Source organism: Bombus bifarius, unplaced genomic scaffold (assembly GCF_011952205.1).
Source record: "Bombus bifarius isolate JDL3187 unplaced genomic scaffold, Bbif_JDL3187 scf7180000009200, whole genome shotgun sequence".
NCBI classification, from domain to species: Eukaryota; Metazoa; Arthropoda; class Insecta; order Hymenoptera; family Apidae; genus Bombus; species Bombus bifarius.
The window spans coordinates 4274169-4299588 of NW_022884965.1; the positions used below are offsets into that span (position 1 = coordinate 4274169).

At 36.0% G+C, this 25420-nt stretch overlaps 1 protein-coding gene across 1 annotated transcript in view; it reads left to right on the forward strand.

The window, feature by feature from the left end:
- LOC117214423 (probable G-protein coupled receptor 158) overlaps nt 1-25420 on the forward strand; it is a 162709-nt gene that overhangs the window by 123762 nt on the left and 13527 nt on the right. Inside the window, exons 6-10 of the mRNA XM_033460533.1 lie at nt 3818-3886; nt 5599-5708; nt 12752-12966; nt 20125-20263; nt 23561-23666. Of these exons, the coding sequence (XP_033316424.1) occupies nt 3818-3886; nt 5599-5708; nt 12752-12966; nt 20125-20263; nt 23561-23666 (639 nt within the window). The remainder of the gene's footprint in view (nt 1-3817; nt 3887-5598; nt 5709-12751; nt 12967-20124; nt 20264-23560; nt 23667-25420) is intronic.

The window sequence follows — 25420 nt, forward strand, 5'->3', positions numbered from 1 at the left end:
AACTAATGCATTTAAACGAGACATTTTGTGGATAAGATGCTTCCAAGGAATTATTTAACCCAGTATTATTCTCTAGGTTCGTTGGCTACAGCAATTTAGTGCTGTACCTTTGCATTTATCGTATGTATAAAATAATTGAAATAATTAGCACATTTAATCAGATATATCAGAAAAAAGAAAAAAACGAAGAGAGGATGCTGTACGTTCAGAATTAAACATTAGGAAGATTCATTTGCACTCGCATTATTCAATTCACTGTTTCAATCGACAATTATTCCGTCGTTTACAATTTTCCATATTTATCAATTCGTCGATCTCGCCAATTCACATTTGTTAAAATACACGCACACCATTGAAGCAAAATCATTCAGCAAAAATTAGAAGAAATTTCCTAACTGAGCGTTTAACTTAATTCTGTTATGTAAGTAATTTTTAATATCGTACAAAGCATTTGTAATATTGTGCGAATAAAGATGGAAGAGCAATGGCTTATGGGTTGAGCTTCGCAGTAATTGTTTGAACTTAGTTGTAAGGGAAATATTGGACAAGTGACTGATACGCCTGGGATATTTCACGGCTGCTCTACTCGCAACGTCTGACTACTGACAGACCTATGCTACTGAAACCTACCGGACTTCACATGTCGACGTGAAGGCGCAACTAATTTTTTTCCCTTATCTCTGTCAGTTGATTTCATCCGTGGCAAAGCACGTTATCAAGGTTATCGAACAAGCTACGATATTTCGAAACCACCAGGCTATTTTCATATGTTGGCAACTAAGTGATTGCGGGTTTTGTCATTAGGTGATATTGAAAAAACCCGCAATCATTTAGTTGCCAACCTAATAGAAACGGAGGAAGAAGTCTGACTCGATGGAGGCCGATGCGTAGCCAGGCTGGCCAATATTATTCCGTGCGAATTCCAAGCGAAACGTTGCAGGGATGCTGTTCAAACGAATGCACGTCCAGCTGCAAATGTTTTGCTCGATGGCAAATATTTAAACACGACTGTGCATATTGTACATGTTCGTGCAATCGACGCGAATTATAGGACCATTCGTCGAGTTTCTCGTAACCATAACCAGATATATAATAGCAGCTATCGTCGATCGATTATAATATTGCAGCGGATCGTTAAGAGAATTTTTTATAAATTATTCCCATAATTTCTACAATTTATTCTTGTAATCTAGCAATTAATATTTCTATATTATTAATGTAACAAATTGATATGTGTAAAGATGTAGAATATAAAAAGGTGATAAGTCTCTATCTTCTTTTATTTAATTTCAATTATTTTCGTCGATTCTTCGATTTCTGTGTCACTTGACCAGAGATCGTGGAAACCTAAAGTGACGAATATTGCGCTGAATCGTTGAGGAATAATGTTAGGTTGCTATATGTGAAGACTATAATATAAGAAAAATTTATTTTTATTTCATTAATTAATTTCTAATTAATAGAACGAACGAACAATCTCTGAGCAAAATCTCTTTAATCGCATCCACAAAAAGATGAATTTGCTATTTAAATATTAATCTAACATTTATAATTTCCGATATTCTCCAATTATTCTATTATCATTAAATATTTATAACGTCCAATATATACATAATTAGAAGTTACAATATTTAATAATTAATAATTAACAAAAATTACAATATTTAACAGGTGAAACAAATATCTGCTTATTTATTTCCATTTCTATTGCAACTAACTCACTTAGTTGCCAACCATATAATAGTCTACGAAGATACAAATCTACGTAAAAATGCACAATGTACACGTAAACATCTTCCACAGAAACCACCCCAATATTCACATAATTTGCTGTATCTGAAGATGTCGTACAGCGCTTCTTGCCCCCTCCCCTCCCCTCCACCTACGCTTGACTTGAGCAAAACTCATCGTGGGAAAATCGAGAAAAGAATAAAATGGCAGAAAGAATTAAAAAAACTGTCGGACAGAGTTAAAGTAAATGGGACGATATTAAGCTAAGAAGGAAGAGTCGCTTATCGACGCAACTCAAAGAGGTAAAGGGGTTGGAGCCACGAAATCTTGTCGGATTAAGAAACTAAAAGCATTCTGTGAAAGGCACCGGTTCCCATTGTGTCTGGCAAGTTCAGCACTGACTGCAGTTATTTCTCGTCCAATGCAATTCGCCAACTTCCGATTTCCTATTTTAATGGACTCAACCCCCGCAGTTTCGATAATGTGTCTGTTTCTTGCGTAAACTGTGTCACGGACGAAAGGGGTGAAAGAGGGTGGAAGGCAGCGAGTAGTTGATAGAAACTCTTGGACAATTAAAAATCCGTCGGCCCACCCCTTCTTCATCGAGCTTTGTCTCTAGTTGCCAGAGTAAATCGTTTCTTCGTCAGTGGTTCTCAAGTGGCTGTCGTCCAATTTCTTCAGATTGCCGAAATATTTTTTCTGCGCCATTTGTTGAACATTGAGAAATATTTTCTACTCGTATGTTCCTGTATATCGATGGGTTTGCATGGAATTATTTTAATTCCTACGTTAAGTATCATCGTGTCGATTGTAGTTTTGCGTTTAAATAATTTTATGCGGTTGGCAACTAAGTGATCGCGGATCTTGCCATTACCACCTAATGACAAAGTCCGCAATCACTTAGTTGCCAACCTAATATTATAATTATCAGTTTGATGCCTTTCTACCTCGTCAAGCGACAGTTTGAGGTTAGGTTGGGCTTGGCAACTAAGTGATCGCGGATTTTGCCATTACCACGTAATGACAAAGTCCGCAATCACTTAGTTGCCAACCTAATATTATAATTATCAGTTTGATGCCTTTCTACCTCGTCAAGTGACAGTTTGAGGTTAGGTTGGGCTTGGCAACTAAGTGATTGCGGACTTTGTCATTACGTGGTAATGGCAAAAGCCGCAATCACTTAGTTGCCAACCCAATAGATGCTTAATTTATGTTGTGAATGATGAACGTTCGAAGTTTAGGCGAACGAAACGCGTTGAATTAACTCCAACGTAGCTTGATTCGTATTTTCCTTTATAAATCATTACGTATGCTTTGATTTTCATGTCAGATATTTTCGGCCTTGGGATAATTTCAATTTGTCTCGGATCGGTGTGGTGGAATTTCGTAAATTAGTTTTAATATAATTTTTCCCTAAAATTTTAAGATGACAATTTTATCTTCTGAAATAATTTTACGTCTTTTAATACAAAATATAACGTGAATCATTCTACTGACCTATGACCTATGATGTGGGTATTGAAAGTTAAAACCGTGCACAGCAAAGCGAAACGGAAAATCTTCCAATTTCCGATAATGTTCAATAGTCTGCAATCGATGGAAAAAAGCGATATCATTGGAATTTTTACTGTTACCAATATTCTATTCTTCATTCGGGAATTCCTTGTTTGTTTTTTAATTGGCTGTGTATTTGACAAACGAATTAATTAACGATATGAAATTGGCCATTTTTCGGTAGATTAACCTTCTTGAACCAGTAACAAAACAATGTTTTTACTGTCAATAATTATTGATTAAGCAAATTATTTACAAATAATTATAAATCGACAAAAGTCAGCTTTTATATCGTTGAATACTCTCTATAAATACAATTAATTACGTAAATAATAAAATATATCGCTTATTTCGTGTATTTTATATATTGCTACGCTCTCATTCTAAAGAGAATCAACAGCTTTGATGATGGACAATAAAACAGACAATTATAATGAATATAAAAAATATAATAAATTATTATTTTAATGATATAGTCGTAAAAATGCTTGAAGCTGGTATTTTATTTTCTGGTGATTTTCTCTTGTTGCAGGTGGTAAGAGCTGCAAGCCCTGTTCTTCTACGCGTTATTGTACTAGGTGCATTTTTCATATACTGCACGGTAAGTAGCATACACTACCTACATTTTCACGAAATTTTATTTTAAACGTGGGTTATAAAAATAATAATTCTATTTCTTCTTCTTAAAAAAATACAGAAAAATTAATGTAAACACTTTATGTGTGCTACATACTGAAACAAAAAGGAACTATATAAGACACGTATGAAACTATTCTCATGTAACATGCAGTTTTCAATATAAAATAAGAGAGAAAACCGGTATGATGACATTTTTTTTCTAAAAAATGATCAGAGGAGAACCACGATAATGTCACTTCGTCCTAAAATATTATTCAGAAGAAAAAAGCTATAGTGCTATTTCCCCCTAAAAGCACATTCAGTATATCCAAAGAAACTTTCGATTAAAACATTTATCTAATCTAATTTAAACTTAACTTACGAATCAGAATTTAATCTGAACCTAATCTTGTTCAAATATAACATAGATTCGACTAAACTCTGTCCCAAAACAGATCTGAAGCGAGCCTAAACTACGTCTAACCAAAATCAGTGAGTCAAATCAAATTAACCTGTATCCTGAAGCAAATTGAAATCTAACCTCAAAATAGGAAATGAACCTAACCTAAAATTAAGATGAACCTAATCAAGATAGGAAATGAACCTAACATAAACCCATCACAAAGTCAGTGAATCAAGCTAAATTGAACTCTATCTCAAGAGAGACCTAAGCGAACCTAACCTAAACCTAGCCAAAATCAGTGAATCAGACCAAATTAAGCTCTATCCCGAAGCAAATTGCAACCTAACCTCAAAATAGAAGATGAAGAGCTAAAATAGTCGACAAACACTAAAGCTCACGGCGGTTATAAAGAATAATAACAAAGTTAATCGATGCCTTTAATACGAATTGCTGTGGTGGACCGTGTAATTTGAGAGCCGCTTAAACAGCCATTCAACGTGGGCTGTTCTTGTATAAAATGCAATTGATAAGTTCATTCGGAAGTCTTTATCCGGCAATCGAGCACACTTGCCTCTTGTTTGACCGTGAAACCGACGATCTGTCGACACGAAAATGGCGGAGCAAAGGCGATACTAGCGCCGCTCAAACGAAAATTAACCTAATCGTAGAGCGTGACGCGGCACGCGAGCTCGCGTTCTTCCATGAAAAACATTCTTTCGATATCAGCAATTATCCTCATGCGATGCACCCGTAAAACAAGAAAGAAATTTTCCTGTCGAGAGGAAAGAATGTGAAGAATCGAGAGAACTTCTCGTTCGTTTAATTTCTCGAAACATTAGATTATAAGACTAATTGCATCGTAGGGATTTTATATCGTCTGTTTAACGGTGCTTGTGTCGTAGGAATTTTCTTTCCCGCGTTTAATAACTGGATTTTTATACATTTATGAGAGGTTGCTATAAATTATCGTAATTTTAACTGTTGTTACATCCAAACTATTTTCAATTTTTGTCATTTTTATTCTTTTCACGGTTACTTTTATATTTTTCGTGATAAATATTGTGAAATCATAATGGCGCGCTGTAAAGGAAAAATCTAAGAAGTACGATTTTGTCAATACTATCTGCCTTTGTTAAATGGAATATTTTCGGTTCTAAGTCCCTTGTGATGCCAAGAAAAATTCAATTTATAAGAATTCATAAAAAAAGAAGAAACTCAAATTTCTCAGTAAATCTAACTTTTCTCCGCAGACGTTGAATTATGGTAAATGGAAATCAACTTCTTTGTTTCAGACGATAGTAATGTATCCACGTCCGAACGTCATAACCTGTACAGTGCGTGTGTGGCTGAGGGAGATTGGGTTCTCTCTCACCTATGGAGCTCTCATGTTAAAGACTTGGCGGTGAGTACAAATAGCGTTGTTGGAAATGTTTAATTCCATGTGCCATACTAAGATCCGACGAACGATGTTTGCTCTGCAAATGGGAATCCACTTCACTCAAATTACAGTTCCAATTTGCACACTGACACGCGTGCGGAAAATTACGCGGTTGTACGTTTTAATTTCCTTACAGAATTCCTAAACAACCAACAGTTCTGACGAGTTTCGAATACTATATTTCATATTATATAATTGTATAATTTTCTGAGGAATAGTTTTATTATTAATAGAATAGTTAGGAAAAGTTTTAGTAGCATTGTAATGTTTGCTTTATATTTGAGGTGAATCTCATTGGAAATGGAAATCCACGAATTTTGATTTTAAACTTCATATGAGCCAAAAGTTAAATCGATTTAAACCTAATCTGAATAAAACGATTATTTTAACTTAGTGAAAATGACATTCCGTAAGTCAGAATAATTTTCCTCTACTTCAAACGATTTTCCATGAGTCAATCATGTTTCTCCGCGACTCGAAATAATTTCCCATGACCCGTCAAAGCAATTTATACAGATTTCACACTCTTACTATTACATTACATTACATCGAAATAGTTTTCTTATTCACAATGAATTTTCCTGAACACCAAATTATTTTCCATGGTTCAGAGTGATTTGTACTGATTTAGAATAACTTTCCTTTGAATACTAATAGCTCTTATACTTAAATAGAAAAATCCTTCTCTGTGCTAAGAAATTTTCTTTAACTTTAAACGATTTCCCATAAACCTGAGTAATTTTCTATGGATCAAAATGAGTTTTTATGACTCACAATCATTTTCCATGACTCACCGATACTTGAGACACATGTTAAGCTGTCAATATCTTCTTCCAAAAGTTACACCACCTCCTTCCAATCCCACCAAACTTCGCATAGGTCATTCAGTTTTCCCATAACTAAAAGGAAACATCCTTTTCCTCAACCAGATTTTCCTTTTCCAATCTCTTCCATCACACGTCAGAAAAATTTCGTCTGTCGCAATTCTCCAATTTACAGTGTTCAGCCAATTTTTCTCGATCTCGAGAGAATCTAGTCGATGAAACAGTGGCACTTTTCGCACTTCATCCCCTAGTTGGAAAGAATCGGAAGAATCGTTTCCCACGGTTAGAAGTGCACCGCCCTGTCTCCATTCTCTTCCTTTCGTCCCCGACTTCTCGCGTTCGATAGATTTCCACCGATCAACCCTCTGACTCAGTTGCTCCGAAGGGTTGAAACGTGAAAAAAAAGAAGGTCAGTAGTTTCTAGCGGTGGCTTCGTCGACCAACGAGTAATGTATCGTTCCTTTCGTTTTCTTCTTCTTTTTTGCGAAGATTTTTCTCACGAGATCGCTGGTTTCAAGAGCAGCTGCAGGATTTCCGTCGGGCACGGAGATTCCGGGACAAAGATTGCCTCTACTTTCATGCCCCAGCCCATTTCGCTTGCGAAGAAGAGAAATAAAAGTACGCTCTCGTGGCTCGCCCCTGGAATTCGTAAGCCATTCGGACTGCACCTCGTTTTCGATGAACAAAGCTCGGCCAAGTGAGCACGATTCTGTCCTTTTACTGTATTCTTCGCCAGTCGAGTGATAAACCACTCTTTCATCGTGAAACATTGATCTATTTTAAAGGGTTGAGGGATGGATGACGATTTCCGCGGACGGCACGTTCCGATTTCTTTCTTTCGATAATGACAGAAGTTAGTGAGATGGAAAGCATAGAAACTTGAAAGAAGCTTGGAAAGTTAGCGAAAATAATCGTGATTGAAGGAGAGTCTTATTTAAGTTACGGAAAAATTTATTGAACTCATGGAAATGTTACTTGAGTCATAGTAAAATGTATTCCAGTCGTGGAAATGTTATTTGAGTCAGAGGAAAATTTATTGGAGTTATAGGAATTCTGTTTGAGTCGCGAAAAAATTTATTAAAGTCGTGGAAATGTTACTTGAGTCAGAGGAAAATTTATCGATGACATGGAAATGTTGCAAGAAAATCTATTGAGGCCTAATTGAAATTTAATTTGATTCGTGGGAAAATTTATTTAAATAGTTTGAGTCATAGAAAATTCACTAAAGTCACATGATATTTTTTCAAATCATGTAGGAACTATTAATATTCACTAACGCCGTATTAATGTAATCTAAACTGCCATTTGAAGCAAAACTGACCCTTGAACCGGCAAGTTGCTGTAATATCCTGTGGACGATGTACTTTTCTTCGTTGTCGAAGCTAACACAATTAACCAAGGCCCTGAAACTTGCTGTTAAACTTGCTACACTGGGTCCACTGTTAAACTTTCTCTTTCTTCGTCTACTAGTACGCTCGCCATTACACCCAGTCCTTGTTTCCGGCATTCTAATGTTATTTAGCCGAAGTTGCCGCTTAATCGACGCGACGTGCAACTTTGTCAGAAGCTGCAAGTTATAATTAACGGAAGTCGACTCAGCCAGCTAATGCACAGGCTTGACTTACACGAGAAATCGACACACATAATTAGAAATTCCGGCTGGAAACTCAAAATTGCCTCTCTGATCACGTCTCTGTTTCCTTTTGTCTTGCTTAACCGATTGTTCCACGAAATTTGAGAAGTTTCATGATATCATCTATTAATTAACTCCCGCCCACGTGGTATCATGTCATTTGAGAACTCGATCGCTACCTGAAACCGAGAGATGTATTTTTCTATATTGTTAGATTTCAAAGGGGAGAAACGTGAAAATAATAAGATTTCGGTTTCCCAATTTTTCATATTGCGGCGTTTCAAAGGGGAAAAGGTTTGGCAATAGGAAATTCGGTTTTATAATTTCTATTATCTAATTTCCAAATTGTGACATTCCAAAGAGGAAAGGATATGTTTCATTGTTTTATGCGCATCTGAGTGACCGTAAACCAAATGTTACAATCACAAAAATAGTAATCCTTTTTTTTGCAAATAAAAGTTAATTTTGTGCAAATACTCTGTATCTTCACTGATCGAAAAGCCAATAATCTGATATCCACAATTTTGAAGAATCTGTGTGTTCTAATATTTCAAAACTTAGGTATGTTATGTTTAATATTATAAAATTAAAATTTAATATGCAAACTAATATAATAAATATTCTAACACTCTGGAATTAAAATAGTAATAAAAGCTAAATATATGGGAAAAATTATTCATTATCGAACTAATTATCGTCATAAGAATTTCCCAGGATTTAAAACCCTAAATTCGAAGCTCTTCAAGCTTTTGCTCGCTTTTAAAGAATTTCATGACGCGCGTCAGCTTATAATTTTAAACGAAACTTTCGAGATACGCGGTCTAAATTTCCCCAAACTTATCACCACTCAGATCAAACCCGGTAAAGCTGCCTGCTGATTAAAAATAATCCAATTCCGATAAAAACTCTGCGCCTGCGATCCAAAAGTTCTCGCCTGTCTCTCCCGTTTGAATTTTCAATATTTTCCAAACTCGTAATTTACTTGCCACGGGACGAGCCGTTGTACTTTGTTTGTATCGGTGACGAAAAGTGGCAAACTCGCGCGGAATATTAACTTAACCGACGACACAGAAATAAAACTGAATAATTCGTGGCCCTCTGCCTTCAGACTGGATTAATCCTGAGCCCCTGGGTTCTTTGACGAAAGTTGAAAGTGAGGAAAGTTCGCCTGAATGACGCCAGGAAAATTATTTTCGTCCGTCTGATAATCAAAGCTCCATTAATCATCGTTGATACACCCTTAGGCATATCTTCCTTTGATACTCGAAAACTTGCGGTAATTACACTAAATAAACCGACCATCCAAACGCTAATGTGCAGAAGTACTGTATTGGCAACTAAGTGACTGCGGATTTTGTTAATAGGTGGCATTGACAAAACCCGCAGTCACTTAGTTGCCAACCCAATATGTGCACAGTTGCTTACCTTTGGCAGAAATATTTTGTTACTGAATTCTGAATTTCCAAGATTCATTTACAATATATGAGCGTACTCTATCGTCTCTCGATTAGTATTAATTAATTAATAGAAATTAGCAACGTTACAAGGAATAGGATAAGAGCCATTGCTGTAAATGTCGAATATTTCAATCTATTTGAATTTTTTTCAAAACGTAGTCGATAAACGCAGGAAATTCCTTTATAAAAAAAAACAGCTTGAGAAGCCTTTGTATTTGGAGAGTATTTCAATGTTCTCCAAATTTTTATTCAAAAGCAATTTTTTTACCAAACCTTGTAACACGGGTTTAGAATCCTTGGTACAAAATAAAATCTTCCTTCCGCATTTCTAAACCCAATTTGACCATATCCACGATCAAACAAGGATTAAACAAGTCTTCGTCATCTTAATAATTAATATTAACAATAATGAATTAATACGATGAAATGAGTTTAGAATAATGTTAACAATACTGTAAAGTAAATTGATAATGTTCAAATGTAGAATAGGAGAAGTTTCCATCGTCGACCAGGATTTAGCAGCTGCAATTTTCCACTTAGCCGCTTCAAGATTCACCGATTCACCTGTTACCTGTGTTTAGCACCAAGGACACATTGATTTTGCTCAAGACCTGGCCGATTCCCTAGAGCAATGGCGAAACTTTTCCCTCAGACTGGGTAGCTTGCTGTCAGAGGTTCTTATTCGCCTCGAGGATCGCTTCCAGTGGTCACGACAACTGGGTCAACCAAGGTGTACAAGTAATTAAACGGATTCCTTAGGCAAACGAAACGATCGTATAGCAGAACGTAGTGCATTGTAATCGTCTACGTTTCTACGTTCTACGTTCCGTTTCCTCGACCAAGATCGCGTTTCACTGCGAATGGAAACTCGGACTGTTGAATCTTAGACCGAGCCAGTGGATGTACTTAATCTACATCTTGTTGAATAGGTAGCGCTCTCGCGGGAAAACTCGACAGTTTGATCAAGGTTGAGACTGGTGTTTGAAGCAGTCTGAGAACGTCGTCGACTGCTTGTCGGAGGGATCGATGAGCGAGAGTTTTAAGGCTTTTGGGACTCGGATTGTCCCACGCAACATCGATACATTTAGCACTTTTGTGGTCAGCTACTGACGTTGCGAATTCTCAACTAAATGGAGATCGGTCAGGTTCAACTGATCGGTTGATATAACCTTGAACCTGGTATATCCAGTATTGGCATGGTTTGGTAATTTATTTGCACTTTTAGTATACACAAAGAGTTTGACGATCTGATGAAGACTGTGGTAGGATGTTGCTGCTACTCTCGCCAGAATCTTCGTATCGTCGTTACATACTAACTTTCCAGCCCCGGGTTTTCCATGGTTTATTATCTTCTGGTGGGCGCATATCCTTTGGTATTGCCAGCTGTTCACCTTCGCCTTGACTGATCGGGCACTTAAACTGTTGTTTAGCCTCTTAATGAGGTCAGCATCGTAAGGTCTACAGCCTGGACAGGTAGGCAATTCGGACCTTGCCGAAAAATGATGTGAAGGATGTGTTGTCCAAGTCATAAACTGACAGCCACTCCAAATCCAGAACAACTGACACAGTTTTCAGTGTAGCCCATCTCAAAGGATGATGCTAAACTGGCTGGTCTTGAACATTCTCACTGAACAGTGTTACACTTAGTACTGTTATGGTTAACATTGCTTGGAATTTGCTGTGGTTATACTGGTAATCATAGTAATTATGGTAACACCGTTTGATGCTTCCGACTATAAGCGGTATCCAAGTGGAGAAGGATTCCAACGCTTAGTTAACTGCAATAGACAAGAAAGCTTCTCCTGTTGGAGGTGGTCTGACCTAAGAATGGAAATTGGCGAGTTAGAAAAGAGACTTTCCTCGGGGTTTCAAAGGTCCCCTTCAGTTGGGAGAATCTTGAGATTGATTAAAATCTGCGAAAACGAATCTGGGACTTTAAATTGTATTAAATCATCAGCCTGTTTCATGGCGTAAATTCTGTAGTACGATACTCTTGCTAATAGATGTATCGTCGAATGAACCTCTGAGACGATTATCAAAGGTCAAGCCCACTTAGGTGGATTCTCCTTCGTTCCACCAGCGAAAACAGCTTTTTTCCAGTCTTTCTTGTGTCGCTGCCTTTATCGCCACAAGTGCACTCCTCGGAACAGATTTCATCCTTGAGGTCGCATCCTTTGAACACGCTCTATTGGTCAGGAAAACGGCCACGCTACTAAATCTCGAGCATCCTTGCATCCTGCCGATAGCGATGTTCTACTTGCTCCACTATTTTAAGGGCCAGAGTTTAAGGAGCATTTAAGAGACTTTCTGTTCAGCTTCGGAAAAAATTAGAAGATCTTGAACATTTAGTACAAGTGTCCTTTTCGTGAAAGCGTTTAGGAAGTTATTTAATAGCCTGAGAGTCATCTAGGCGGCACCTGGACATAGGATAGAGAATCATTGTGGTCCACAGTAATTCTTGGTCCATTTGCATAGTGATTTGAGGAGTTTGAGCATTTTATAAACTAGGACAGAGATGGCAAGAATTCTCCCAGCAATTTAGCTACTAATCTAAAAATGAAATAGGTGACGACTAATCAATAAGAATTCTTGGTCCACTCGATAAGTAATAATCAAAAGAATAAAAATAAAATACACCATTGTAAGTCTTCCATGTTTCTATAATTTTGACCACCATGGTAGGTAGCCCCAGCGTTAACCCAAAATATCAGGAGGGTGCCATGCAACGAGAGAGCTACCAATCTTCATAAAAGACCATAAAAATCCCAAAATAATGCATCGTTGCAAATCTTCAAAATACCTTGATATCTAAAAATCAAGAAATCCCTAGAATCTAAGAATTATAGAGTGAATATAAAAACATATACCATATAGTAACTATAAGAGCCATAATAGCAGAGACTAGTACACAAACCTTGTCATTGTCTATCGGCTGAAACCTGGCTATTGAAGATTTCACGTTTGCTCATTGAGAAAACTGTCCGAATCTGGCAATAAACAGCGTTCCCTTAATCCCTATTGAACATTGGCTTATTCCCAAAATCCTGGGTTAACAATAGACGATAACCAGATGTTGGCGGATTTTGTTTGCAGAATATCGGTGATATTCCGGGTGAAATCGGCGAAAGCGGTGAAGATAACGGATGGAAGTCTGCTGAAGCGACTGGGCGTCATCGTGATGACATTCAGCGTGTTCCTGAGCATCCGCACGCTGGTTGCACCGCCTGTAGTTATAGTGGCACGAACAGCGGACGACCTGAAGGCTTATCTCTGCCGGACTGACTGGTGGGATCACAGTTTCATCATACGTGAGTGCTTTAACTCTCGACCAATCGCCTAATGCATGGCTTCTCCTCTATCATCTCTCGTCTCACTGTGTAATAGGCACTACGTAGAACACTATCAGTTGCACTGTGTTTTGATAGAACGATTTGAATCAATGGCCTCTATCGAGTAGGAAAGTTTGAAGAGGACTGTTGATGAAGTGCGATTATGTGCACATGCACTTTGCGGCCATTTTGAAATTTGATATTATGAAATTATGGACTTCTGTTAAGGTTATTTTTGGTGTACAGATTGCAGCGATAGGTTAGGTAATACCGATATGACATTGTTAGTATGGAAGTATATTAAAAGATGGTATTTTAAATAATATAAAAGATAGTACATTGAAGAATGTATGTTTGTGCTTTGATAGTAAGTCAGAATATAATTGAAAGTACTTGACAGTATCTGAAATTAGTTTAAATTGTCCAGCACGATTCAGAAATAACAATTTCTTGGAAATCCAAACTGAAAGGTAGCAGCTAAAAATATTTGATAGCATCTGAATGGTCGTTGTAGTATTTCAGGATATTTGAGAATATTTGAAAGCATCAGGTATCTTAAACTACTACTGAGAATTATCTGAGACAATTTTCAAATAATTTTAAACAATTTTATAATTCTAATTACCAATAGTAATTTTATGATTTTGACCAATTGGCAAATTTGTAACGAGTTTGCTGGCAATGATGAAAGAATTGAAGATTGGAAAATTTTAATAAAGGATATAATTGAAAATTACTGAAAAAAATGTATTATATCTAAGACAAATTGCGTGGTCGGTGCAGATACCAATTTTCTACAAAACTTTTACTGCGAGACATAAATTTTAAGCCACTTAACGTCATCCTATGGTATCCTGCAACGTAAAACTTTGCGGGTTCCATCTCTCGATTGATTTATAAAGCGATTTTAATTGGTTTAAACACGACCATAGGGAGTTTTCATAGGAGATATTGCCTTGGTAAGGACAGTTATTAAGCTTCCGCAAGAGATATCAGCCCATTCGGCGGACGTCTAACTCATTGGTTCGTCGATAACCATTCGTCACCGTACTTTTCTTGCAGTCTCGTAGATATGGAAATTTTCTTCGAAGAAATCGCCCGTTAAATTCATTGAACAAAGGTTAGGATGCTATCTGGCAATTGTGCCAACGTTTTAACAAATAAAAACTGTCGGTATCGCCATCTAGTCCAACTAAAGTCCAGCGGAAAATATTTCCAGCACTACAATCGTTCAAATAAAATAATGTAACTGCTATGTTAATAGCTTTCTAGGGAATTTATGTATCTCACTATAAAGCGTGTTTGCTTCCTGAAATTATCACCAGGTAGTGAGAATGTGCAGAGGTTCGAATTTTAGACATTTTATTTATTGGGGAATTTGTATTGTAGAAGTTCGTGTAGAATTAAGAACTGGTACGGTGGAAATTATCGGAGGATTTAGATATTGGAAATTTTGATTATTGGAGAATTTGTATGTTGGAGATTTTAATTACTAAGGAAATGGGGATTGTGAAAGGTTCGTCGATTGAGAAATATAAATTTTCGAAGTTTCGATATATACATATATTCTTAGATAATATTTCATGAATAAATACGAGATAAATTCTTTACTGGAAAATGAAATGATAAAAAGGAGAAAAAATAAATCAACGTTTATTTGCTGTAGGCAAAGTTTCAGGATGGATCAGCGCTCAAATAAATTTCGTGGCAAATTCAAACATACCCCTTCGCAAATAAAATGTGAAACAGGTGTGGAAAAGTATAAGAAACGATGTTCGATATTATCGTGAAATGAAGAGTAATGGCTATGGTTACAGTTTTTTCACTCCGCTCCTGATTTTACACGGTTAAAGCAAACAATTCAACAAATTCCATGCTTTTTAATCAAATCTATAGCTCTTCATAATTTTCGGTAAAAATCTAAATCGTAAGGGTGGAATTTTTTATAATGAGATTGATATAATTTTAGTAATATAAGCTTAAGCATCAAAAAAAGTAAAAATAAAGAACAGTGTAACATTTGTGCAAAAGCAAATTTTTAAACGTTTTTAACATTTCCATGAAAAATCGATGGCAGAAAATTGGAAGGCTTTGTGGTAAAAATTTAAAAACATATTGTTTTTCAAAATATTACGAATCTTCGTATCAAATATTTTTTCATCCATTTATTTATAATTTTAATATGTAAATAATAAGTCGGAGAATTTATATTTAAAATGAATACAAAAAATCCTATTCTCAGAAGCAGGAATCTCATATTCACCAAGAATTACAATTTCTGTTAGGGAATTAAAATTTTCTCGTTCACAAATTTCCGAAAATTCCAATTTTCCGATAACCAAAATTTCTAGAACTCTAACTTGCCAACACGTGCCATTTGTATATGTTGAAAACCTCTAATATCCAGATTTGAAATACTCGAAATCTCAACGATACTAACTATTAACAAATTGTTAATCACTGTAGACAAAATCTCAAAAATTTCATCTTTTCTGTATACAAATTTCCTTCTCTTTCGAGTTGAAATCTACTCTCCTTCGCCGCCACTTTTGTGTCTCTTTTAATGAAACGTTTACATTGAAAAGACGAATATTATCGACCGAGTACAGCTCCGTTGATCTCAATGAGTCTCTGCAGTGTTCCGGTATCTCTGGAATTCGTTTCGATGCGCACCGTATCGCGAGATCTGAATTTCGAAATGTAAATCAAGAAGATCGTCGCATGAAAGCGGTTCTACCGATCGGATAACATTCACGCAAAGACGAATTTAGCCATTTGAAAAGGCAGAATAGAGTCGAAGTATCGGAGATAATGGCTGGTGATATAAAACAGCGGTCATTAGGAACTTAAAACCTCCTCTAGGTGACTAGATGTCGCGTGGAGAGCTGCTAGTTCCTTTTCTTTTGGCTTTATCACTTACCTTTCTAATAGTGTAACCAATTTTGTCACTATATTGTAATATCGAATGAAAATGTTGATATTTTGAAAAATTTGACGATTTAAATGACGAAAACTAAATCGTACGAATAAATAGCAAATAAAAGAAATGAATTAACAGATAATATTAATCACGATCATTTTATAATTACTATACTTTTAACTTTTATTACGACTGATGTGAATATCTATACCATTTTTTATCGTTTGAATTTTTTCATTTGTTTCACATTTATTTTCCTAACAATGAAAACAATTTTTCGACTATTATAATTGTATTACTTAATTTAAATTGATTGACAAACGATATTATTTTAAGTATTTTATAGTTATCGTATTAAATACGACGGCTACTTTATAACCTTCGAAAATTTTGACAACAATTTATTCCGATATCGAGGATTGAATTATTTTTAATGCTCTTTCATATATCATTGATTATCAGGCTATTATTTTGTTAATAAATTACGTCATTCCATATTAAAAATTGATAGCTGACGTTGTTATGAACGCACATAATAAAAAGGAATCAATTTTTGGTATTACGATCGTATATCACGCGTTTTGTTCAATTGAGATAAAAGAAAGGTGAGTTTCTACTTTGATAAATTGTCTTATTGTATTTTCAATTGTAGATGTCCAATGCAGGCCACGGTATTCCGGTAATTCCCGTGAGAATTTCTATCGACATTAAAACCCACTGGCTGACAGAAATCAATCATTCACTTCATAAAATCCCACCCGAAATTCCATGAACGTCCCATCAATTAACCGAATGATTAAGCGTCACCAGGTGTTGTCATCTGAGAACGTTGATCAATTTTATTCCGCTAACACAGTCAACATTTTCTACTAAACAAAATTTAATTTAACTCTCCACTCAGCATATTTATTTTCTCAAAATTAAAAAGCACCTTTTGGTTGTTTTACTTTTTTTATTTAATCGTATGATCTTTATGGATTGGATTAATTTTTTCAATTTCAACTATTTTTCTAATTATTATCCTTCATTTAATCGTTATTTTAATTGGGACAATTTAATTGCGTAAAATAGAGGTAAAACCAAAATGGGCAGAATCAAATGTGTGCCCTAACCTCCTTAACTAGTTTCAGAAAATTGAGGTTAGTTAAACTCGACAGATTAAAAAAATTAATTAATTACGAATAGCGTCTATTTGGACGGTAGAAAATGGGAAAATAATAAATTCGTGCAAAGTTTGAAAATCTAGGAAATGTTGAAGAAATGTAACGATCGAAGATTTATCATTCTTAACCTCAAAATGTTTAAGAGTTTCTTGAAAATGAATAATAGGTACTTGCGTTAAGAACGTATATGATTTTTCATTTCTAACCTTAAAATGTTAAACGTTAAGAATTGTCTGAAAATAACCGAAATTTATTTATACATCAAAAATAATGTACCGGAGAATTTTACAAAGCTCGGGTAACGAGAGAAAATTAAAGAAACGTAACATAATATACAACCAGAACTTACTGAATAGCGCGAAAATGATAGGTAATTTTCCTTTCTCATTCCCTCTTGTATACAAACGTATATTTTAACGTTTTCTCCGCGACAAAAATTCGTTGAAACTAAACTTTCCACTCTTGCGAGAGAAGCGAAATGACTCAGGTGTTTAAAATTCTGATGAATTTTTCACAAATTTCCCCTTTGATGCGCGGTAATGATTTGAAAACTCGGCTTAATTTGATGTCCTTAATTGCAACGCATGAAAAGTTCTATACATGTATATGTTTCCTAGAAATAACGCTGTCTGTTTCCGTGTTTAGTCAGGCTAGGAACTGTTGAGCTTTTTCGTCGTTCCAGACCAGTGCATATTCCACGAGCGCATTAGGGCGAGAGCTTTCTTGACGAGGAAAAACAACCTTTTCTAAAACGGTTTCTACCTCTGTTGTACTCCGTCTCCTCTTCATTCGTAACCCTCTTTATTCTTTTGTTTTTTTGGGTTAAACGTGCCTGGACTGTTAATGACGCTTAGCAGACGCTGCAACGCTCTAGGGAATTTTTCAGTGGGAAAGTTACTAGATATATGTACAAGCCTAGGATTCACTAAATTTAGAATACTCTGTTACAGGGTTTCGTCGCTGTACTAAAAATCTTCTTCTTCAAAACTTTGGTGAACTTGTCGAAAGACCAATCCCTCGTCAATTTCGATGATTTTCGAATTTCGCAAAAAGTTACCGCTACTGTCCACACCGAATCCTGCCCATATGTGTGTGCATGTGTGACTCAGTCGCAAGCAAAACCGACACGTTCGCTGCTTGCATCGACCGTCGATCTCTTTCCCTTCGGACCGTACTTTACGAATCCAAATAAACAGTACAATGAAAAAATGTAGGAAAATTGTAAAAATGGAAAAATTCCAACTTAATATTTAACAAAAATATTTAACAAAATATTTAAAAAAGTAAAATATTTAACAAAAGTAGACGTTACCTTTATCAAATAATTACCAAGAGTCGTTCGATAAATTAACTAAAGGGTAATATCGTTCAGTCTTATTTGAAGGGAAAATTATCTAAGAAAAAGGCACTGAACGAGGAACTTATTTCAGGGGAAATTTATCGAAAGAAAGGTCGCTAGAGGAGAGACTAGTTTATCTCTTTTATTGCAAAATTATGCATAAAGGAATATAAGATACGTACGACCTCGAATTAAAATATGATGAGGAGGTCAAATGAAAAATTGCAATGAGATCACCGTAAACGGACCGTTTTATGAAACGGTAAATACGATTTCAAATTGATTTGTACAAACGTCAAGGCGGTTCGTTCGAATTGCAATTTTTATGCGACAAGGCAATGTGTATCGTTTTGTTGGAATTTAATGGACCTGGGAAATCCAAACGAGGGGATATACTGTATGATCATAAATGGAATCGCAGTTATGGACGAGTTGGAACAGTCGCGACTGAATGGAAGATCCCTTTGAATTGGATAGTTTCGTTTAATGAAGTTTATTCAACGATACTTTTATATATATCATGCGACTGTAATTCGGAAAATATAACAAATAAAATAATGGATTAGAGAAACGAAAATATTGGGTTAACACCTAATGACAAAATCCGCTATCATTTAGTTGCCAAGCCAATATACAGTTGAAAAGCAACTCGTAGAATTGTTCTGTTATCATATTTCTGGCGAGCCATTTTAAACGTTAAACAAGAAATTGGGAAATTTCAAGCTCCGCAGAAATTTCCAAAGTAATTCGATAACAATTACCAAAGAATTTAAGGAACGAAGGTCTGTAGATACGATACGTAAGCTAAACGGCGATTAAATCATATTGCTAGGCAGATGTTGCTGATAAGCACATCAAAGATAAGGCGGTCTATCTTTGATGTGCTGTTCCTGCTAAAATTCTGCATCAAACTAGCAGGAAATTCCACGTTGGCAAATTGGCCGTAGAATGCAGCGGTTATACGCCAATTCCTTCATCCGACAGACGACACGATATTATGGCTATGCCACGAGAATCCTCGAGAGTACAATTTAATAAGAACCACTGTAATAGGACAATTTCTTCCACGGGAAGAAAATCACGGCAATTTTCTTCCTTCTTTTCCCTTCTCTATTGTGTCTTCTTATATTATTCCGACCGCAGTGTGAGTTTCAGGCTTCTGGGTAATTTCAAATTCGAGTAACACTGTCGTCGTCGTCGTGAGTTTCTTAACACTTAGCCAACCGAACAGGAAGGTCTCCCCTCTGCGAGGAACATCGCTGCGCGACCGAGCGCGGAGATCTTCCTTTTTGACTTTAGTAACGCATTTTCTTTTTTGTTGTTGTTATTATTAGTAATTGTTTACCTGGAACTGTCGCCAATTAATTGCGCCACTTTTTCTGCTTTTATGAAGTACAGTGTATAATGAAATACAGCAATTTGTTGGTGTTAAAATTCATTCGAAAGTTACACTATCGGTAAACTGTAAAAAAGCACACTGTAAAAAAATATTAAAATGCATTATGAATTTTTAATTTCACCTTCAAGTCGTGTCATTTATTTTTAGTAATCTTTCGTGTTTTTGATTTTACCTGCAACTTTTTATACTTTTAATTTGATGTTTTGTATAAACAATATGTGAAAATATAATTGACCACTTAAATAAACACGTAAACGCAACTTAGTCAGGTTCATGTCGCCGACAGTAAAAGAAGAAATGCTTTACTTTGTTCCAGTTGAGGTTATATTTCTTATATGGGGAATCAGGCTGTGCATCGTGGTGAGAAGAACACCGTCAGAGTTCAACGAGAGTCGATTCATCTCGATGGCAATTTACAACGAATTTATACTGTCAGTCTTCCTAAACGTATCTATGTAAGTACATGAACATTGATAATAATACAGAACACACGTTAGAGACTTCCATTCACCGTTCTTTTTCTTTTTTTTCACGTTTATTCGCGTGAACGTCTAAAAACACTAATTTTCTTGAAACTAAACAAACATTCCTTTTTACTTACTTTAGACTTCATAAATCCCCGTGAAAAATATTGCACGTTCAGGGCGTTTAAAAAACAAGAAGGAAAAAGAAATAAAATAGAATTTAACGATGCTCCTCTTTTGATGATATTATGAGAGAGGAAATCCTTTGTTTAAAAATTCTTTTCCATAGGTACAGCGTATTCCACCAATTTATCTGAAAAGTCAACAAAATACATTCAAAAGCTCGTGCTGTACCGTAGTTGAAAGCGACAGGTTAAAAGTGTACTCAGAGATCCGTGGTTAACGCTAAGTCTAACAAACGACTACAGGATTCTTTGCTGTGCTGAAAAAACCGTGCGATTGTGCGAGGCGAAACGGTGTCGTTGTGAGCAACTCAGGCCATGAGAATTATTTGCCTCCGTATATCCCCTTTGTACTTAACCTCAAAACAAGAACGCCAAAATGTTACTGTATAGGAATGAAATCTCTCCTGGTAATTCTGGGTATTATTTAAATAATATGCCTGACAAATTGTTAATTTCCACTAGTTGTTCTCCAATGATACAACAATATTAATATTATTTATTTTATAATCGTTAAATAGTTAATTATGTTATACCGTCGTTTTACAATTATTTGTGTGCAACATCGAAATAAACTAAAAGAAACTTATATACTCGCAAACGTTCATAATTAACAAAAGAATAATGTTTACCGAAATTGTTGAAAATGTCAAGGTGAGTTCGTGCTCGCCATCCATATGCAGATGCGTTAGTTATAAGAAATAGTAACTAGGAGATAATCCTAGTTACAATCGATAGATTTAATCGATGCGTTTTTTGTTTTTATCCCTAGTTTTATACCAATAAAAGGTTTCGTTTTTACTCAGAACGGTGTGATAGATTTATCCATTCAATAAAATAATAACTATCGTGATCCTACCTCTGAGTATAGAAATAACAACGGAGATATATGCGAAATACGATATTTGAGATTCTCTTGTCTATTATCTTACTCGGAAATTTCAATCAAAGTGGCAATCGTTTGTTTCGTTCTAATAGAAATCGTTCGTTTCGAATGAGACACCAAAATACATTTCTTAAATATGGAATACAGTGCAAGTATGTAAATACACCATACAGTACCATTACGTTTTCCAACTAATTTTTACACGCATATTTTCACGCATATTTTCACGAAATTTTAACGCAATCGTACCTTTATATTTACATATATGAAAAACCCGCCACGCGTAATCCAAATAATTTTCCATCAAACCGGTTGATGGCTGGCGGTGTGAATGGATAGGCAGAGGCACGCCATCGCGCAACATTGAATTTAACACGCCGAACGAATCCGTGAAACCCTGCAAATATTGGGCCGTCCGCGAATCGTTAATTTTAATAATGCATTCCACTGATACTCGGTCGTGTTCAACACGAACTAGAGCAGAACACCGGAAACTATTATGCTTCGTGCAACTGCACGTGTTCTGCATTAATAATGTTACCGGAGAAGCTTCTCACTGACGGTCTTCTTAAAATCGTATCGAATCAATCTGAATATTTCACTTATCGTAATGTCTTCTTCAATTTTCAACCGCTATTTGTTTTTCTCTATCTTACTATATGTTCAGTAATTTTTATCGGTAAATGGTGGCATTACTTATCTAGTAACTTTTCGTATCGAAAGAATCGCCATTTTCCTTTTTCTCTGCTCTCTACTCCAGTTTAGCTGAGAATTGAGCAAATCTGCGTACACATTGCGAATCTCGTCTTATTTTAAGGCATAGAATTTCCTTAGCACCGTTTTCACCGCGAATCACGGACGACCATCTTATATAACGATAGTAATAGGGTGATCGAAATCTAAAAGTAACTTCTGATAAAGATCCAAGCTCTGTTTATCAATCTACTAATTCTATCGTTATCTGCTTGTCGCTTAGGCCCCTAATTCTATTGAAAACATGATTAAGACGATCAATTAAGGTTGGCCTCGGACTTCTGAATAATCTACACTGGCATCTACACGCATACAGTATAGATCGGTTTCCTTATTTGGCTAGGTGCATGAATATAGAATATTAACAAGGGAATTCCAACTAATGAAGGTGATACCTTCAGTCAATTAATCATACTATCCTTCCTGTCCTCTCTAAATTGAGCTTAGATTATGAGGTTAAACTACAGAATCTAATCTGTGAGATCAAAGAGAAGTTCAAGTTGGTAAGTGAAAATGGCCACTTTAATATCCGCTCCATGGTGGCGCCATCTGAGAAGGTAGTGACTATTAATATTTAGAAAGCAATTTTTAGAGAGGTCTAGGCTGGTTTATTGCTTTTCAACGAGTTGCTTGCCGCAATATACGGAAGCTGGCTGCAACTCTTATTGTTATTATCTGACAGTTTACCGACCGCCATACGGGTTTTCTCTGGCGAAGAACCAGAGTTTACCTTTCTCCTTCCAAAAGTGTGCGCGATGTACCAATTTCTCCAACTACTTGCGGTTCGTTAAACTACACTTTCCACTCGCGGTTATATTACTTTGGCGAAGCTTTGCTCCGAGTTTACAGCTTCGCGTGTCTTGCCATAATTATGCGCATAATTAAGAACTAAACGAAAACACCTCAAATGGCAGAAGCGTCTATACTTCGTCGGCATTTTCGCAGGGAAAACGCTTTCAAGCAAGGGACAAAAGCTATTTTACAAAGCCAGAATAGTTAAGATAGGTCAAAAAAGACAAGCTAAATTAAGGTTAGGTCGCTAATGAGATTTTTTTATACGTCTGCTTGTTCGTTAAAACAGCTTGGAATATAACGACGAAATGGAATTGAGATTTTTAGGTTTGTTCGGATTACCGTGACTGTCTGGGGAGAATTCGATATGTTTAGTGGAATTTTTCAATTATTCAGTGGTTCCACGGTCGCTTGGATATTTCTGCTATTCGCACGATTATTTATAGTACAATTTATGGTACTAGATCTATTTAGAAGGTTGGCATTATCGATATGAAAAATTTCTAGATAAATAAAGGTACTGGAATTAACTGCGATACAACTGCAGTCCTACGAACATCTAAGCAACATAAATCAAGATTTAATAGGATTTTATAACTAAAGAAGAAAATGTCACTAGCACTTAATAAAAAGACACGATCGTTCTTTTAAAGGGCACAATCTCTCTGGTTGCAGGTTGTTCATGCAGTCGCCAGCCAATCCGGATTTACTCTACTTAATATTTTTCTGTCACACCCAGTTAACGGTGACGCCGCTGCTGTGCTTGATATTCGGCAGCAAGGTAAGACTAAATCGATTCTTGTATTTTCAACGCGTTCATGCGGTCCGCGCGCCTGACAAATGGCGCCGGCTGGATCGCGAATTCTAAAGGCTGCGACCAACCCATTGAAATTTATTTATCTCACGGCGTGCATATTGATCATTTGAAAGCAACGGCTGGCGCTTGTGGAACTTGTAAAATAGTTGTGTACGAACAGCCGTGGTCTAATTTATTTCCGGCCGTGTGGTCTGGATGAAAAATCGCGCCCCTTTTTGGCCCACCCCTTTTCCCGCGCTTAAATTGAAAGTTGTTCGACGTCGAAACTTGAATATAAAACACCTCATTTCTTTCCAATTCGATAACTCTGCCAGACCAATCCTATCAAATTCATCGTGTACCAAAATAATAATCTTAAATTATACACATACGTAGAATAATTTAAAAAATTTTTTACTTCATTTGTATCACAAGGGGATGAATAGAGATGTTTGTTCCTAGCGATGTTTAGTGACAATTGGAATTATAAAATAAGATTTGAAAGTTGGTGTAACTAGCCAATGATCCAAAAAGATTTTATGTTACTATGATGAGTATTACCAATGATATGATAGAAGAAAACTAGGGAATATTCATTTTATTTTGTTGGTAACAATTGAAATTCTAGAACTGCAAAGTTGCAGAACGTTGCAAGTGAATATATGTACATATGAAATGAAGTTTAAGAGGTTATGTATAAGTAAAAAGTATGCATATGAAACAAAGCGTGGTATAACCAGTTACAAACAAGAAATATCCACTCTCCGGTGGAATAAAGCAACGAGTGTCACTGTTCTTTCTACTTCCACTATTTCATATTCGTTTAGAATAATAAAGCTTCGTGCACAACATACGAGCAGGAAACTAAATGTCTGAATTAGTAAGAACAAAAATAACTGGATATACGTCAAATCATTTGTTTCCGTCCTAATTAAGAAAATGTTTTACTGGTTCATTAAAATACTAAAATCTGATTTTCTAACTAGAATACTTTAATGCTATTCCTTGTTTTTACATGCTAGATTATACGATAGAGTTGAGTATCCCAGAGAAAAATTTCACATCCATGGTACTTCTTGCTCGTTAGAGGTTATGTACCTCGTTCGTTTCTTATTAATCGTGTCAGCGGAACTAATTAGCCGAGTAACGAACGACAGTATTCCTTGTGCCGGGTACGACGATTGTAAACCTGAGCAAATACCTTAACACAGGATAAAAGCACGGTTTCTCATCGTTCCCTTTCTTCCCTCTTAACCTAATATTCTTGGCCGCCATTGATTCGACGGATGAATGCGTTAGAGACAAGACTATGGAGTTATGCAACATCGAGAGTACGTCCAGGCAAATTCAATATTCATGTCGTTTAGCGACATTCCCGTCCATAGTGTAGTCCTTCGGTGTTCGTACAACGTACCTGTCTGTACTTCCATTACAGTGAGCGCCATTTTATTTAACCAGCGAGCAGTAGATAAATAAAAATGAACGCTTTATTCAAGAATGTTTTTACATCTTGATTTACCATTCTTTGTTAATTTAAGTGCAGATTTCGAAAGGCAACTGTTCCGGTATTCTTTCGAATATTAATTCGACTTAACCTCACTACGTTATTACTGTTGCAAAAAGGAAGCTACTTCAGTGGCATAGATTAGAAACGCTGTATTAAACGGAAATCCACTAGAAACTAGTTAAAGAGAGAGATAACACTCAGTTTCGTAATCCTACTGCTTTTAATGGATGTC